The 14,912-nt window shown below is 47.4% G+C and overlaps 1 protein-coding gene across 3 annotated transcripts in view; it reads left to right on the top strand.

Annotated features, from left to right (window-relative positions):
- The first annotated feature begins 2,705 nt into the window (after positions 1-2,705).
- Positions 2,706-14,912, top strand: part of ZFP64 (ZFP64 zinc finger protein) — a 98,500-nt gene continuing 86,293 nt past the window's right edge. The window contains exons 1-2 of one of the 3 annotated variants that reach the window (XM_023184135.3): positions 2,706-3,230; positions 7,797-8,036. In XM_023184135.3, coding sequence (XP_023039903.1) covers positions 3,185-3,230; positions 7,797-8,036 — 286 coding nt within the window. In that variant the 5' untranslated portion in view covers positions 2,706-3,184. The remainder of the gene's footprint in view (positions 3,231-7,796; positions 8,037-14,912) is intronic. The other 2 variants (XM_026455146.1, XM_023184136.3) reach the window with 2 other exon arrangements.

Genomic DNA, 14,912 nt, shown 5'->3' with positions numbered 1-14,912 from the left:
CCCTCCAGGTGCTTCTTCTCTTCAGGCAAATGTGAGATGTATTGCTCTCAACAAAAGGAATCATGACAATCGAAGTTAAAATGGTGACCTCTGCAGGATTGGATAGTGGGAATAGTATTATTTTTATTTATTTATTTATTTATTTATTTATATTTTTTTGAGACAGTCTCGCTTTTGTTAGCCAGGCTGGAGTGCAGTGGCTCCATCTCGGCTCATTGCAACCTCCGCCTTCTGGGATCAAGCAATTTTCCTGCCTCAGCCTCTGGAGTAGCTGGGATTACAGGTATACACCACCAAGCCTGGCTAATTTTTGTACTGTAGGGATGGGATTTCGCTATATTGGCCAGGCTAGTCTTGAACTCCTGTTCAGGTGATCTGCCTACCTTGGCCTCCCAAAGTGCTGGGATTACAGATGTGAACCACCTTGCCCAGCTGGAATAGTATTATTGGCTGGGAAGGTGCATGAGGGAGCCGACCAGGGTTGGAAATGTCTGTCTTGGATGGGGGCTCCCCAGGTGTGCACATATGTAAACATTCATCAAGCAATAAAAAATAAATATTGCCATAAGCTGTGGTGCCCTGCTGGGTCATGTTAGCTAGATAGGTATCATGAAGGTGATGTGGTAGAGTCGCAGGGGGAGTGAATACTTTAGGTAAGACACTGGAAGGTCTCTCTGGGAAGGTGACATTTCATTTGATGCTGGATGACCTAAAATAGTCCTGCAAAGACCAGGAAGAGCAATCCAGGCAGAGGGAGGGCAGATGCAGAGTCCCCGGGTCAGGAAGGGTTGGGCTTGTTTAAACAACAGCAAGGAGCCTGGGGGAGCTGGCCTGGGCAATGCAGGGTGAGAGTGATGTGATCTACAGTGGGACTGGCAGACCACAGCCAGTTACATCTAGCTCATTCCTGGCCCGGGGCTTTTGCTCCCACCAGTTCCTCAGGCTGGAATTGGTCCCACCTCATCCTCACATGGGTGCACCCTCCCCGGCTCCTCGTTCAGATATTACCTGCTCGGAAAGGACTACCATGACCACTTCTGCAGCCACTATTACAGCCCCATTTTATGGTCTTTGGAGCCCTTTTCACTAGTAAAATATTGAGAAAACATGGACACAGGGAGGGGCACATCACACACCGGGGCCTGTCAGGGAGTAGGGGGCAAGGGGAGGGAGAGCATTAGGACAAATACCTAATGCATGTGGGGCTTAAAACCTGGGTGATGGGTTGATAGTTGCAGCAAACCACCATGCCACATGTATACCTATGTAACAAACCTGCACATTCTTCATATGTATCCCAGAACTTAAGGTTTAAAAAAAAAGGAAGTACTATATATCTCTATCTATCTATCTATCTATCTATCTATCTATCTATCTATCTATCTATCTATCTATAATTACAGTACTGATTTGATTATTTCATGTTGACTGCCTCCCAGGCCTACCTCCAGCGGCTAGTCCTGGCACATCACAAACACTTGAGAACAAACAGCTGCTGCAGGCAGAAACTAAGCCTTAGAGGAAGCAGCAGGGGAAATCCCATACGTTATACAAGCCATATTTACTGAGAGCCTACTATGTGTCAGGCACCAGCCAAGTCACTGGACTACATCAGTGAAGCAAAGAGATTTTTTTAATCCCCATTTTTACGGGGACTTACTGAAAATAAGGGGGAGGAGAACACAGATCATATACAACTAAATTCTATCTGTATGTGCAGATAGATATACATATTCATAGAGATACATAATATGTTCCATGTAGTACCTTTTAAGGACAAAGCAGGCCAGGCATGGTGGCTCACACCTGTAATCCCAGCACTGTGGGAGGCTGATGCAGGAGGATGGCTTGAGACCAGGAGTTCGAGACCAGCCTGGGCAACATGTCTACAAAAATAAAAATTAAAAAGTGAGCCAAGGTGGTGGCCCACGCCTGTTGGGAGGATTGCTTGAGCTCGGGAGTTGGAGGCTGCAATGAGCTAGGATCCGACCACAGCACTCCAGCCTGAGAGACAGAGCAAGACCCCCTCTCTAAAAAAAAGAAGAAAGAAAAGAAGAGAAGAGAAGAAAAGAGAAGAGAAGAGAAAAACAGGAAGGAGACAGGGAGTGGTTGGGTGGGGAGGAGGGAGCTGCAATATTTGAATGATAAGATTAGGCCAAGCCTGGTCTCCCTGAGTGTGAATTTGAATGCTGACCTTCAGAGGCAGGGCAGACTCTATGTGCAAATGCCTCGAGGCTGGAGAGGTCTGAGGCTTGGGAGGATAGGCAGAGACAATAGGGCTAACTCAGGAGCCCGGGGGAGGGAGTAGTAGTAAGACATGAGGGACAGAGCAGAGAGGGCAGTGTCCTCAGAGTGTGGACGCTGACCAACACTAGGGACATCACCTGGGAACTTAGAAATGCTCGTTCTCAGGCCTCACCCCAGACCTACTGAAGCAGAAACGCTCGGGTGGGCCCAGCAGCCTGTGTTCTAACAAGCTTTTCAGGCGACTGTGATGCATGATAAAGTTGGCAGTTCCTGGAACAGAGGTCCCTTCGCGCTACGACCCCAGCTCATCGCGGTCCTCTCAGTCTCCCTAGCGGGGCAGGGGACCCGCCCAGCGCTTTGCTGATTTGCCCAGCACTGACGCCCAACCTGGGTTTCTCCGGAGCCCGCCGCGCCCCGCGCACCCACCCCGCAACGGCAGCCGCACGCGGGTCTCCCCGCAAACCACCCAGGCGTCCCCGGAGCAGCGCTGCTCCACTGCAGCGCTGGGGCCCGAAGCCTGGGGCTGCAGGTGCAAAAGGCGCCCCGAGCCGGGGAGGCCAATCGCGTCCGCAGAGAACGCAGAGTGCGGGCAGGGGCGCATCCCTCCCCACCCGCGATCTCCCAGCACGCCCGGACGCGCGTGGCCATCCAGCTCCCCGGGGACGTTGGGGGTCTCTGCGGGCCTGGGCCTCGGGATTCGCCCGCCGCTTCCCCGGGGAGCCGCTGCTGCAAAGCCAGGTTGGGGCTCCGGGCCTGGCCAGCGCCCTCTAGGCAGCGGAAGTGCAGCTTGCTTTACATCCGTCCTCCCCGCCTCGCAGAGTTGGGAGAAGGCAGGGTGGGGGGTGTGGAAAAATAAAAGGAAAAGTCCTTGCACCATGTAGATCAGCGTCCCCTACTTTGGCATCCCGGCCGGCCGGGGATCTCTTAGTCTGCGGCCATGAACGCGAGCAGCGAGGGCGAGAGCTTCGCGGGCTCGGTGCAAAGTAAGTGCTTTTCCGGGCGCAGTGCGCGCTCCGGGGCCCAGTGCGCGCTCCGGGGCCCGGGCCCAAGCACGTTTGCGACGCAGCCAGCAGGCCCGGGGCCCCGAAATCGGGGTGACGGCTCGGAGCCGCGTCTCGGGGACCGCGGCGGGCGCGCGGTGCAGGGGGCGCCGGAATGGGCTTGGGGTGGGGGCGCACCCGACCTGGCGCAAGAAGGGGGGCGCCCTCCAGCCTTTCGAGACCCCTTGGAAGGGAACGGTGGGGGAGGGCACGCCGTTCAGACAATCGCCACCCCCTAAGGGCATTCCCGCCCCACCAGGCGGAGTTTGGGGCGGGCAGGAGAGAGTAAGGAATCTGGGGTAAATGGGGCAACACTGATGGTAAAACTTCTGTCTCAGTGGCTCAAAATTAGAGCCTGGAGATTGGGGGAGTCTCCAGGTCTCACGAGGTCCTGCCGGCTCATTGCAAAGCCTTTTCCACATTAAGGGTGGAGATCTGAATGGGAAACGGGGTTGTGATCGCTTTCTTTGGGTTTGGGGTTCAGTTTTTATTTAACCGATGAGGACATCAGCGTTTTTCAAGTCCCTGGTTTCTCCCGGTGCATTGTTTCCCAAAGTGTGGTCCAGAGACTGAGTGCAACCAGCCACCTGGGAGCGAGAGCGTGTATTTTGAAACTGCTTTCTGGGCCCCACCCATTCAATCTCGGGGGTGGGGCTGGGGATCCGCTGTCCTTCGTAGCTGCCTGGGCAACTCTGAAGCACGTGAAGTTTGAGAACCTGTCTACCAGGGGTTTGCAGAAAACCTGGCACATATTAAGCTCCCAGCTTGTTAGCTGCTACTGTTAACAGTTTGGAAGACACCGGGTCCCAAACTTGGCGGGGTATTCCTTGCATGACTGTGAAAAGCACAGATTTTCCTAAACACCATCCTCTCCACCCCACCCTGTTATGACTCAGTATCTCCTAGGTGGGGCTCAGATATGTCCATGTTTAAATAGTGTACCTCAGTAATAACCCCAGCAGGTAACATGCTGGGGGACTGGCGGGAAGTGGGGACTGTGCTGGTACGAGCACCATCCCATTTAATTCTCATAACAAGCCCGTGTTTTTTCTTGGAGAAATTAAAAACAAACAAGCAAACGAAAACCATGAAATAGAAACCTCTCTTCTCCCATTTTTCAGATGAGAAAACCCAAGCTTAAAGTCACTGTTGTTAAATGACAATGTCAAGATTCTAACGAAGGTCTATGTCATTACTTTTGCACTTTCCACATACCAGTGACATTATTTGTTATTAAAATTATTTCGTTCTGGATGTCAGTCCTGTTCCATCATAAAGGAATCGTCAGCAATGCAAGCTACTTCATGTCTCACTTCCTTGTTTCCTTGTTAGTTCCATGGATATCTTAGTAGCTGCCAAAAAGAAAAGGTTTGGTTCCTTCCATCCATTGATTGCAAAGTGCTTAAGTGTATCTCTGCAAGATGGCTTATCACAGTGCTCAGCCCATTCTCCTTAGCAAGTGAACCAAATTGTATTTCTGAACGGAGATTTCTTGTCTTAGTTAGACCTGGGGAAAATTGGACATAATGTAAATACCTTAGAAATTTTCAGAAATTTTTGATGCATAATTTTAACCATATATGCACAAAGGTAGTCTTGTATCATTTAACTTGGGAAAAATTGGAAATTATGTAAATACTTTATTGTTGCTGAGAAGATTATGATGCATGGACACCATGGAATAATGTATTGCCATTAAATAATGATATATATGAAGAGATTTTAATGATATAGCACAATGTTTATGCAATATTTAGGAAAAAGGGGCCGGGTGGAGTGGCTCACGCCTGTAATCCTAGCACTTTGGGAGGCCAAGGCAGGCGGATCACATGAGGTTGGGAGTTCGAGACCAGCCTGACCAACATGAAGAAACCCCATCTCTACTAAAAATACAAAATTAGCCGGGTGTGGTGGCGCATGCCTGCAATCCCAGATACTCCGGAGGCTGAGGCAGGAGAATCGCTTGAACCCAGGAGGCGGAGGTTGCAGTGAGCCAAGATCGCACCCTTGCACTCCAGCCTGGGCAACAAGAGCAAAACTCCGTCTCAAAAAAAGATTTAAAAAATTAGGAAAAGGATGAGTTTTATCCTATGATCTGAATATTTATAATACTATGATTTTATGCAACTTTTTTTTTTTTTTTTTTTGAGACGGAGTCTCGCTGTGTCACCAGGCTGGAGTGCAGTGGCATGATCTTGGCTCACTGCAACCTCCACCTCCTGAGTTCAAGCAATTCTCCTGCCTCAGCCTCCTGAGTAGCTGGGATTACTGGCACATGCCACCACACCCAGCTAATTTTTGTATTTTTAGTAGAGACTGGGTTTTACTATGTTGGCCAGGATGGTCTTGATCTCTTGACATCGTGATCCACCCACCTCGGCTTCCCAAAATGCTGGGATTACAGGCGTGAGCCATCTTATGCAACTTTTAAGTGTAAAGAAAATGAATGGAAAAAAATATTTTATGATATTCATGGGAGGCAGAGATGGAAATATTGAGTGATTTTCCCCTTCTTTTTAAGCTTCTTCTAAATTTTCTTACAAACATGAGTTATTTATTTATTTATTTATTTTATGTGAGATGAAGTCTTGCTCTGTCGCCCAGGCTTGGAGTGCAGTGGCACAATCTCGGCTCACTGCAACCTCCGCCTCCCAGGTTCAAGCAATTCTCCTGCTTCAGCCTCCCTAGTAGCTGGGATTACAGGTGTGTGCCACCACACCTGGCTAATTTTTTTTTTTTTTTTTTTGTATATTTTTAGTAGAGATGGGGTTTCACCATGTTAGCCAGGATGGTCTTGATTTCCTGACCTCATGATCCACCCGCTATGTCTTTATTGAACAAATATTTATATAGTACCTTCTAGTACAGTGCCAAGTACTGTGCTTTGCAGGTATTAATATAGTATTAACTATTGATATGATTAGTATCAAGAAATAATGTCGGCCCGGCACGGTGGCTCACGCCTGTAATCCCAGCACTTCGGGAGGCCGAGGCGGGCAGATCACGAGGTCAGGAGATTGAGACCATCGTGGCTAACACGGTGAAACCCCGTCTCTACTAAAAATACAGAAAATTAGCTGGGCATGGTGGCAGGTGCCTGTAGTCCCAGCTACTCGGGAGGCTGAGGCAGGAGAATGGCGTGAACCCAGGAGGCAGAGCTTGCAGTGAGCCGAGATCGCGCCACTGCACTCCAGCCTGGGCAACAGAGAGAGACTCTGTCTCAAAAAAACAAAACAAAACAAAACAAAACAAATAATGTCCCTGCCAGTTAGGAATGAATTTTGGCTACAAGTAACAGAAACCCAAATTATACTGGTCTAATGAAATCTGGAATTGATTGATTGCAGCATTGAATCAGGGGGATCAGTGAAATAAAGGGCAGAGCCCATAGGGGTCTCAGCATTTTCCTCATAGTTACAAGATGGCTACAGAAGCCCCAGCATCACATTTGCATCCAAAGCCAGAAGAAAAGGGGTGCAGTGCTAGCCACATTTCCTCCCTTTTTATCACGAACGCCAAACTCTTCCCAGAAACTCCTCCAACTCTGTGCTGGAGAAGTTCACAAATATGTAGGGGACCAAGATTATTTAGACTAGTGGTTCTCAGAATATGTGTTTTGGGTGAGTATGTTTGGAAATGTGTGGGAGGATCAGTTTTCATAATTATCTTTTATTTCAAAATTATCTTTTATTTAGGATAGGAGGTGGCTGCTAGTTCTGCCAAGTGCAGGACATCCCCGCATATCAAATAACTTTCTTGCAAACAACGCGACTAGTGTCCCATGGGTAACAATGCAGCATGAACCATCACGTGGTTGGTTGCTATGCATTATATCTAATTTTCCCCAAGTTAAATAACACAAGAATACTTTTGTGCATGTATGGTTGGATAAAATTATGCATCATAATTTTCTGAAAAAAAAATTTTTTTTTAAATGGAGTTTCACTCTTGTCCCCCAGACTGGGGTGCAATGGTGTGATCTCAGCTTGCTGCAACCTCCGCCTTCTGGATTCAAGTGATTCTCCTGCCACAGCCTCCTGAGTAGCTGGGATTATAGGCACACACCACCATGCCCAGCTAAATTTTGTATTTTTAGTAGAGACGGGATTTCACCATGTTGGCCAGGCTGGTCTTGAACTCCTGACCTCAGGTGATCCTCCTGCCTCAGCCTCCCAAAGTGCCAGGATTACAGGCATGAGCCACTGCACCCGGCCAATTTTCTGAAGATTTCTAAGATATTTACATTATGTCCAGTTTTCCCCAGGTTTAACTAAGGCAAGAAATCTCTGTGTGGAAATATGATACCTTGCTGTTAGGACACAATTAGGAGAAGTGGAAGGTGGAGTGGATACTGGGCCACAATTGCAAGAAGTGGAAGGTGGAGTGGATACTGGGCCACCACTCAGCCATGTCTGCCACCATGCCTTTTCTTCCTACCATGAATCTGGTTTGCATTAGAATTCCAAGCTGTTTGGAATTAATCTGTTACTTTCCCTTTGTCCCATGGAGTTCCAGGTGGCACAACGGTGCTGGTGGAGCTGACTCCCGACATCCATATTTGCGGCATCTGCAAGCAGCAGTTTAACAACCTGGATGCCTTTGTAGCTCACAAGCAAAGTGGCTGCCAGCTGACGGGCACATCCACGGCAGCCCCCAGCACGGTCCAGTTTGTATCGGAGGAAACAGTGCCTGCCACCCAGACTCAGACCACCACCAGAACCATCACATCGGAGACCCAGACAATCACAGGTACAGCTGCAGCATGGGGGAGTCGGCCAGAGTTGGCCTGGCTATGTCTCGAACACCTCCATGGAACTTGTTAAAAATATAGAATCCCAGAGCCCACCCCCTAGGGTTGCTGAGTCATTATTTTTAACAAGCTCCACCGGGAAGCCAGCTGCCCAGCCGGGTTTGGGAGCTGCTAGGTTAAAACATTAAATGTTAGCAGTTTTAAATGTTGTCACATGTTATAAAAAAAACCGACAAAAAAAAAAAAAAGATTTCTGAAACAAAAATCTGTATACTAAGGGAAAAAAAAGACTAGCAGAAAATACATTGCAATAAAAAAAAGTGGTTGTTTTGGGTGGTAGAAGTATGGCTACAATCCTTAAGTTTGCATTCACTTGTGTAAAGGGCCAAAAAGCCTGTTGTTGTTTTAAAAAAAAAAATCTGGCCAGGCGCGGTGGCTCAAGTCTGTAATCCCAGCATTTTGGGAGGCCGAGACGGGCGGATCACGAGGTCAGGAGATCGAGACCATCCTGGCTAACACGGTGAAACCCCGTCTCTACTAAAAAATACAAAAAAAAAACTAGCCGGGCGAGGTGGTGGGCGCCTGTAGTCCCAGCTACTCGGGAGGCTGAGGCAGGAGAATGGCGTGAACCCGGGAGGCGGAGCTTGCAGTGAGCTGAGATCGGGCCACTGCACTCCAGCCCGGGCGACAGAGCGAGACTCCGTCTCAAAAAAAAAAAAAAAAAAATCTATAACCGGGCATTGGTATCTCCTCCCCCTTGTGCGGCTGATCAGGAAAACATCCCTGTTCTCTGTTGTGTACACTCACTCCACCAAAAATAAATTACAGACGGGTCAAAAATGTAAATGTGCATAAGAAAACCATAAAAGTCCTAGAGGAGATATACCCACAAACACATACACACACAGTTATACCTGTGTAATTTGTCTGAAGGGGCAGGAAGATAACTTTAACATTATGAAGTAGCCCATTTATGGGATAGTACTGGATCTTGTGGGGAAACAGAGAATGCATTCCTCAGCTAAAGGCATTTGAGTCTAAAAAATGTACTAATATGCCTACCAAAGAAAGCAGGTTATGGACCACACCCTCGAAGAAAAAGAAGCACATATGTGATTGCAAATGAAGTTACAAGTTTTCTAAAGTAAAATGTAAAGTCTAAAGACAATCAACTTGGGGAAAAATTTGTGGCATATATAATTAAGGCCCAATATCCCTCTTATACAAAGAACTGCTAAAACCAGTAAAATATGAAAAGTGCAAAGTGGAGGCCGGGCACGGTGGCTCATGCCTGTAATCCCAACACTTTGGGAGGCTGAGGCGGGCGGATCACCTGAGGTCAGTAGTTCTAGACCAGCCTGGCCAGCATGCTGAAACCCCGTCTCTACTAAAAATACAAAAATTAGCTGGGCATGGTGGCAGGCACCTGTAATCCCAGCTACTTGGGAGGCCGAGGCAGGAGAATCGCTTGAACCCAGGAGGCGGAGGTTGCAGTGAGCCGAGATCGCACCTTCGCACTCCAGCTTGGGGGACAAGAGCGAGACTTCGTCTCAAAAAAAAAAAAAAGTGCAAAGTGAAAAGTTCAGTGGATGATATACAGGGGACGACTGGCCATAAAGGGAGGTTTGGTCACCTTAGTAATTACAAAAATGCAAATCTAAACAAGGCTTGGGGAAGGACACTGATTTCATTTTCTGGGGATGTAAATTCTTATAACCTGGACAATTTTGTGATGGCTTTCAAATCTTAAATTTAAAATTTCTTAGTTTTAAAATGTACATAAAGACATTTATCCAATAAGCCTGCAGCTAGGTATTCATCCTATAAAACTTCATGAACAGGCTAGGCACGTTGGCTCATGCCTGTAATCCCAGCACTTTGGGATGCCAAGGCCGGTGGATCACCTGAGGTCAGGAGTTCGTGACCAGTCTGGCCAATATGGCAAAACACCTTCTCTATGAAAAATATGAAAACTAGCCTGGCATGGTGCTACATGCCCGTAATCCCAGCTACTCGGGAGGCTAAGGCAGGAAAATTGCTTGAACCTGGGAGGTGGAGGTTGCAGTGAGCTGAGATCATGCCACTGCACTCCAGCCTGGGCAACAGAGACTCTGTCTCAAAAAAATAAAAATAAAAAACTTCATAAACAAATGTACAAGGATATTCATTTACAGCATGTACTATAGAGAAAGTGGAGCCTTTGTATGTATACGTCAAGAGAGAGTTAGAGATGGCCAGGTGCAGTGGCTCACACCTGTAATCCCAGCCCTTTGTGAGGGCAAGGCTGGAGGATTGCTTGAGGCCAGGAGTTCAAGACCAGTCTGGTCCACATAGCAAGACCCCACCTCTACATTAAATTTTAAAAATTAGTCAGGCACGATAGCACGTACTTGTAGTCCTTGCTGCTCAGGAGGTTAAGGCAGGAGGATCGCTTGAGCCCAGGAGTTTGAGGCTGCAGTGAGTTATGATCGTACCACTGCACTCCAGCCTGGGTGACAAGTGAGACCCTGTTTCTTAAATAAAATAAAAATAAAAGAGGGATTTAAATAAATAAATAAATATCAAAGATTCCAACCATGGAATATGACTTAGCATTGGAAAGGAGGAAATTTAGATCTGTGTGTAGTCACAGAAAGATTCTCAAGGCATATATATTAAAAAAAAAAAAAAAAAGGAAGCCTACATATTATATGGTCTTATATTTCAGGGAAGTTTCTAGAACAGGGATGGGGCCGGTGATGTAAATGAGAGAAGTTGTCTTTGGGGGAGGTGTCAGAGAGTGGTGGGGACTGTGGTGAAGTGGAGAAATCACACATGCCTCATCCAAAAGTGCAGCTGTTCTTTGGATCCAGCCACTTAGATATTTCGGTTTTTCAGAGAAGCTGAAAATGTGAAATTTTCCAAATATAAAACTTTGTTGCCAAACAATACATCTCTGAGCCTGACTGATTCCATAAGGTTCTTCTAGCTTGTTCTTAGAGAATGTTTACCCAATAGTCTGGAACTGAAGAGTTAGGAGCACCAGAAGTCAGGGCCAGGCGCAGTGGCTCACGCCTGTAGTCCCAGCACTTTGGGAGACCGAGGCGGATCACTTGAGGTCAGGATTTCAAGACCAGCCTGGCCAACATGGTGAAACCTCATCTCTAGTAAAAATACAAAAATTGGCCAGGCATGGTGGCACACGCCTATAGTCCCTGTACTTTGGAGACCAAGGCACGAGAATCTCTTAAACCCAGGAGGCGGAGGCTGCAGTGATAGTGCCACTGCACTCCCCACTGGGCAACAGAGTGAGTGAGAGTCCATAAAAAAAAAAAGTCAGGAAACCAACTTTCCCCTTATGAGGTATCTACTGGGGTGATGTTTGAATTTTTTTGGCAATAAGCAAAGTTTTGTGGGTTTTTTTTTTTTAATGCATCCAAAATAATGTTTCTGCTGAGTTTTTTAAACAGTAGACATTTTGGAATACAATAAAACTGATCGCTTTACAAACCTTAACAAAAGAACACTGAGATCTTCCCACTGTCTCCTGAGTTTATCTTCATTCCCATCTTAAAGGAAGTCACCAAGAAAAGGTGAAAACCAGAAAACCCTTAAAGGTGGGCCTGGTAGGACCTAATTATTTTGCACCAGGATCAAGCAAAGCTGCCTTTGGGGAAGGGACATGGCCAAGGTCCCATCAGAACTTCGGGACAGTCCTGGGACATGTGTTTTGCCCCTTATCCTAGTGGCCTTTTTCGTGAGGACAGTGTTTGCTTTCTTGTCCTCAAAAACCGAAATCCCGGTACCTCTCACATTGGGTGGGAGCCATATAAAAATGGATGCCCTGCCGTGTGGGAGGCTTCCAGGCCCACGCTTTTTCCTTGGGGCCGTTGCTTCTTTCTGGGCTCTGAGCCTTCGCTGATGCTTTTTCCTTTGCCTGAAATACCTTTCCCACCTTGGCCTGGCTGATGCCAAGTCAACCTCAAGACCTTAAGTTTCATGACAATCTTCACAAAAAAGGGTCTGCCTTCCTCTTGGGGACACCCCGCTCCCCTCTGTATGGCAGCAGCCATGATGAACTCCTTGCTGTTTCTGGAATGAGCCACATTTCCTCCAGGCTCAGACCTTGCCTGTGTTGTTCCTTCTGCATGGAACTGCCTTAATTCTTACGTCAGAGCTGGGCTTAAGGGCATTTTCTCAAAGACCCCTTCCCTGCACCACTCACTCTTTTCCCAGATCAGGTCATGTCCCATATTTAAATGATTAATAGAGGAATGACTTTAAAGTCTATCTCCATCCCTGACCTGTAAGCCCTGCTCCTGTTCACCACTGGATCCCAGCACCAAGGCACTTATTATTTGTTGGGTGTGAACAACTGCTCAAATCTCATATACATCAGTAAAGCTGACCTCACAACAAAATAACGGCTCCCTTTTTTGTCCTCCTAGTTTTTTTGTTTGTTTGTTTTGTTTTTTGAGACAGAGTCTTGCTCTGTTGCTCAGGCTGGAGTGCAGTAGTACAATCATGGCTCACTGCAGCCTTGATCCCCTGTGCTCAAGCAGTCCTCCCACCTCAGCCTCCCAAGAAGCTGGGGCTATAGGCATGCACCACCACATCCAGCCAATTTTTAAATTATTGATAGGGTTTTGCTACGTTGCACAGACTGGTCTTGAACTCCTGGGCTAAAATGATCCTCCCATCTTGGGCTCCCAAAGTGCTAGGATTACAGGCATGAGCCACTGCACCCAGCACTTCTAATTCTTTGTTCAAAGAAGTTTGCCCTCCTCTTAGCATTTCCACGGCCCTGCAATCATTGGATCTTGCCATGCCTGAGTTTTGTTGACTGCCCTGAATGCTCAGGCCAGTCCTGGAGTCCTGTTTGTGCCTGGCACACAGAGCCCTCCCCTGCACAGTGCTGAAGGGAGCCACAGGCTCAGAGACAGACTGTTGGACTTGCATCCCAATCCACCACCTAACAGCCGTAGGCTGTGGGCAAATCATTTACTCTCCCTCTCACTTAACAGTCCTCATCTGTAAAAAGAGGTTATAATACCTAATCATCGTTGGGTTATTGTGAGAATTCTGCGATAATCCACATAAAGGACCTGAGATAGAGAAATTGGGTTCATGAGCGATCGCTTTTATTAATTTTAGAGACTAATAAACAGGTGGCAAAAGGATGGTGAGATCTGCAGTGTACGTTGTCTCTGCCTGACTCAGCTGCTCCTCCTGATGGTTCCTGCCTCTGTGCCAACTAAACAAGCAGAATCCTGCTTTCTTTTCTTTTTTACACTTATTAGATTGGTTTTCTGGGTGCCGTTCCCCCTATTGTGCTTCAAGTTTCCATTGACTGGCAGTTCCCAGACCTGCCTGTGGACCAAGATCCCCTGGGAGCTTGTTAAGGATACCGGTGCCCGGGCTCCACCTCCTCAATCTGAATGTCTGGAGCCGAGGCTCAGGTATCTGTATTTTTAACAAGCTCCTGGAGGATTCCGGGTCTCAGCCGGGTTAGACAGTTATTCACTGCTCAAAACCACAGTCCAACCCCCCAAATAGTGGATTTCTGCAGATATCCTCATCTGGACATTTTCCAGACTCGTTTGCCCTTGATTAAGAGCGTTTCTCGCTCTTCTCCTATGTCTCCTCTGCCTGATAATACTTGGGTTTAAAGTAAAATTTATTATCTGCCTGCTAGCTTTGAAAGCTGCCCGTTGTCTGGCATATGATTTAAGGATTTTCATATGGGAGCCGTAAAATTAGATGTGGATGCTGGTGGAAATACATCCCATGTGCATTTTCTAAGTCCATGGCTTCAAATCACGGGGCTTTGGAGTCAGGTCCCTGAGTTTAAATCTTGGCTGCATAAGCCCTTAGGAACCCCATGACCATGGCAAATTACATTACATTCTTTCAAAGTGAGGGTAAAAGTAAACAGAGAGGGCTGGGCGCGGTGGCTCATGCCTGTAATCCCAACACTTTGGGAGGCTGAGGTGGGTGGATCACAAGGTCAGGAGTTCGAGACCAGCCTGGCCAATGTGGCGAAACCCCATCTCTACTCAAACTACAAAAATTAGCCGGGCATGGTGGTGGGTGCCTGTAATCCTAGCTACTTGGGAGGCTGAGGCTGGAGAACCGCTTGAACACGGGAGGTGGAGGTTGCAGTGAGCAGAGATCACGCCATTGCACTCCAGCCTGGGCGACAGAATGAGAGTCCATCTCAAAAATAAATAAATAAATAATAAAAAACAAAAATAAAAAAATAAGCAGAGAGGGAACAAGGTTTGGTAATGAAGAGTCTGGGGTCCTGAGACAGACTGCTTGGGTTCACATCCTGGCTGTACCACTTGCTAACCATGTGACCTTGGGCAGGTTACTTACACTGTGTTTCCATTTCCACAATAGTAAAATGAAAGTGATGCTAGAACTCATCTCCGAGGGTTCGAGCCAGGCTTCAGTGGGCCTCAGTGGGCTTCAGTGGGTCCTATGTGGAAGCCATTTCAAGCTGTCACTGTTAGCTCTCATTACCGGATCAGGAGGCTATGAAAGTAAACAAAACAGCACATGGATAATGTTAGCACAGAGCTCATGGCAAGCCCTCAGTCAATATTAATTGAATTGATCACTTGACCAAGAATGATTTTTTTTTTTTTTTTTTTTTTGCCATTTCTGGCTAATTCTTACTCTTTAAGTGCCAGGTTAAAAGTCACCTCTGGCCGGGCGCGGTGGCTCAAGCCTGTAATCCCAGCACTTTGGGAGGCTGAGATGGGCGGATCACGAGGTCAGGAGATTGAGACCATCCTGGCTAACATGGTGAAACCCCGTCTCTACTAAAAAATACAAAAAAAAAACTAGCCGGGCGAGGTGGCGGGCGCCTGTAGTCCCAGCTACTCGGGAGG

The sequence above is a fragment of the Piliocolobus tephrosceles genome, chromosome 20 (assembly GCF_002776525.5).
Source record: "Piliocolobus tephrosceles isolate RC106 chromosome 20, ASM277652v3, whole genome shotgun sequence".
Lineage (NCBI taxonomy): Eukaryota > Metazoa > Chordata > Mammalia > Primates > Cercopithecidae > Piliocolobus > Piliocolobus tephrosceles.
This window is presented reverse-complemented; position numbering and strand designations above follow the sequence as displayed.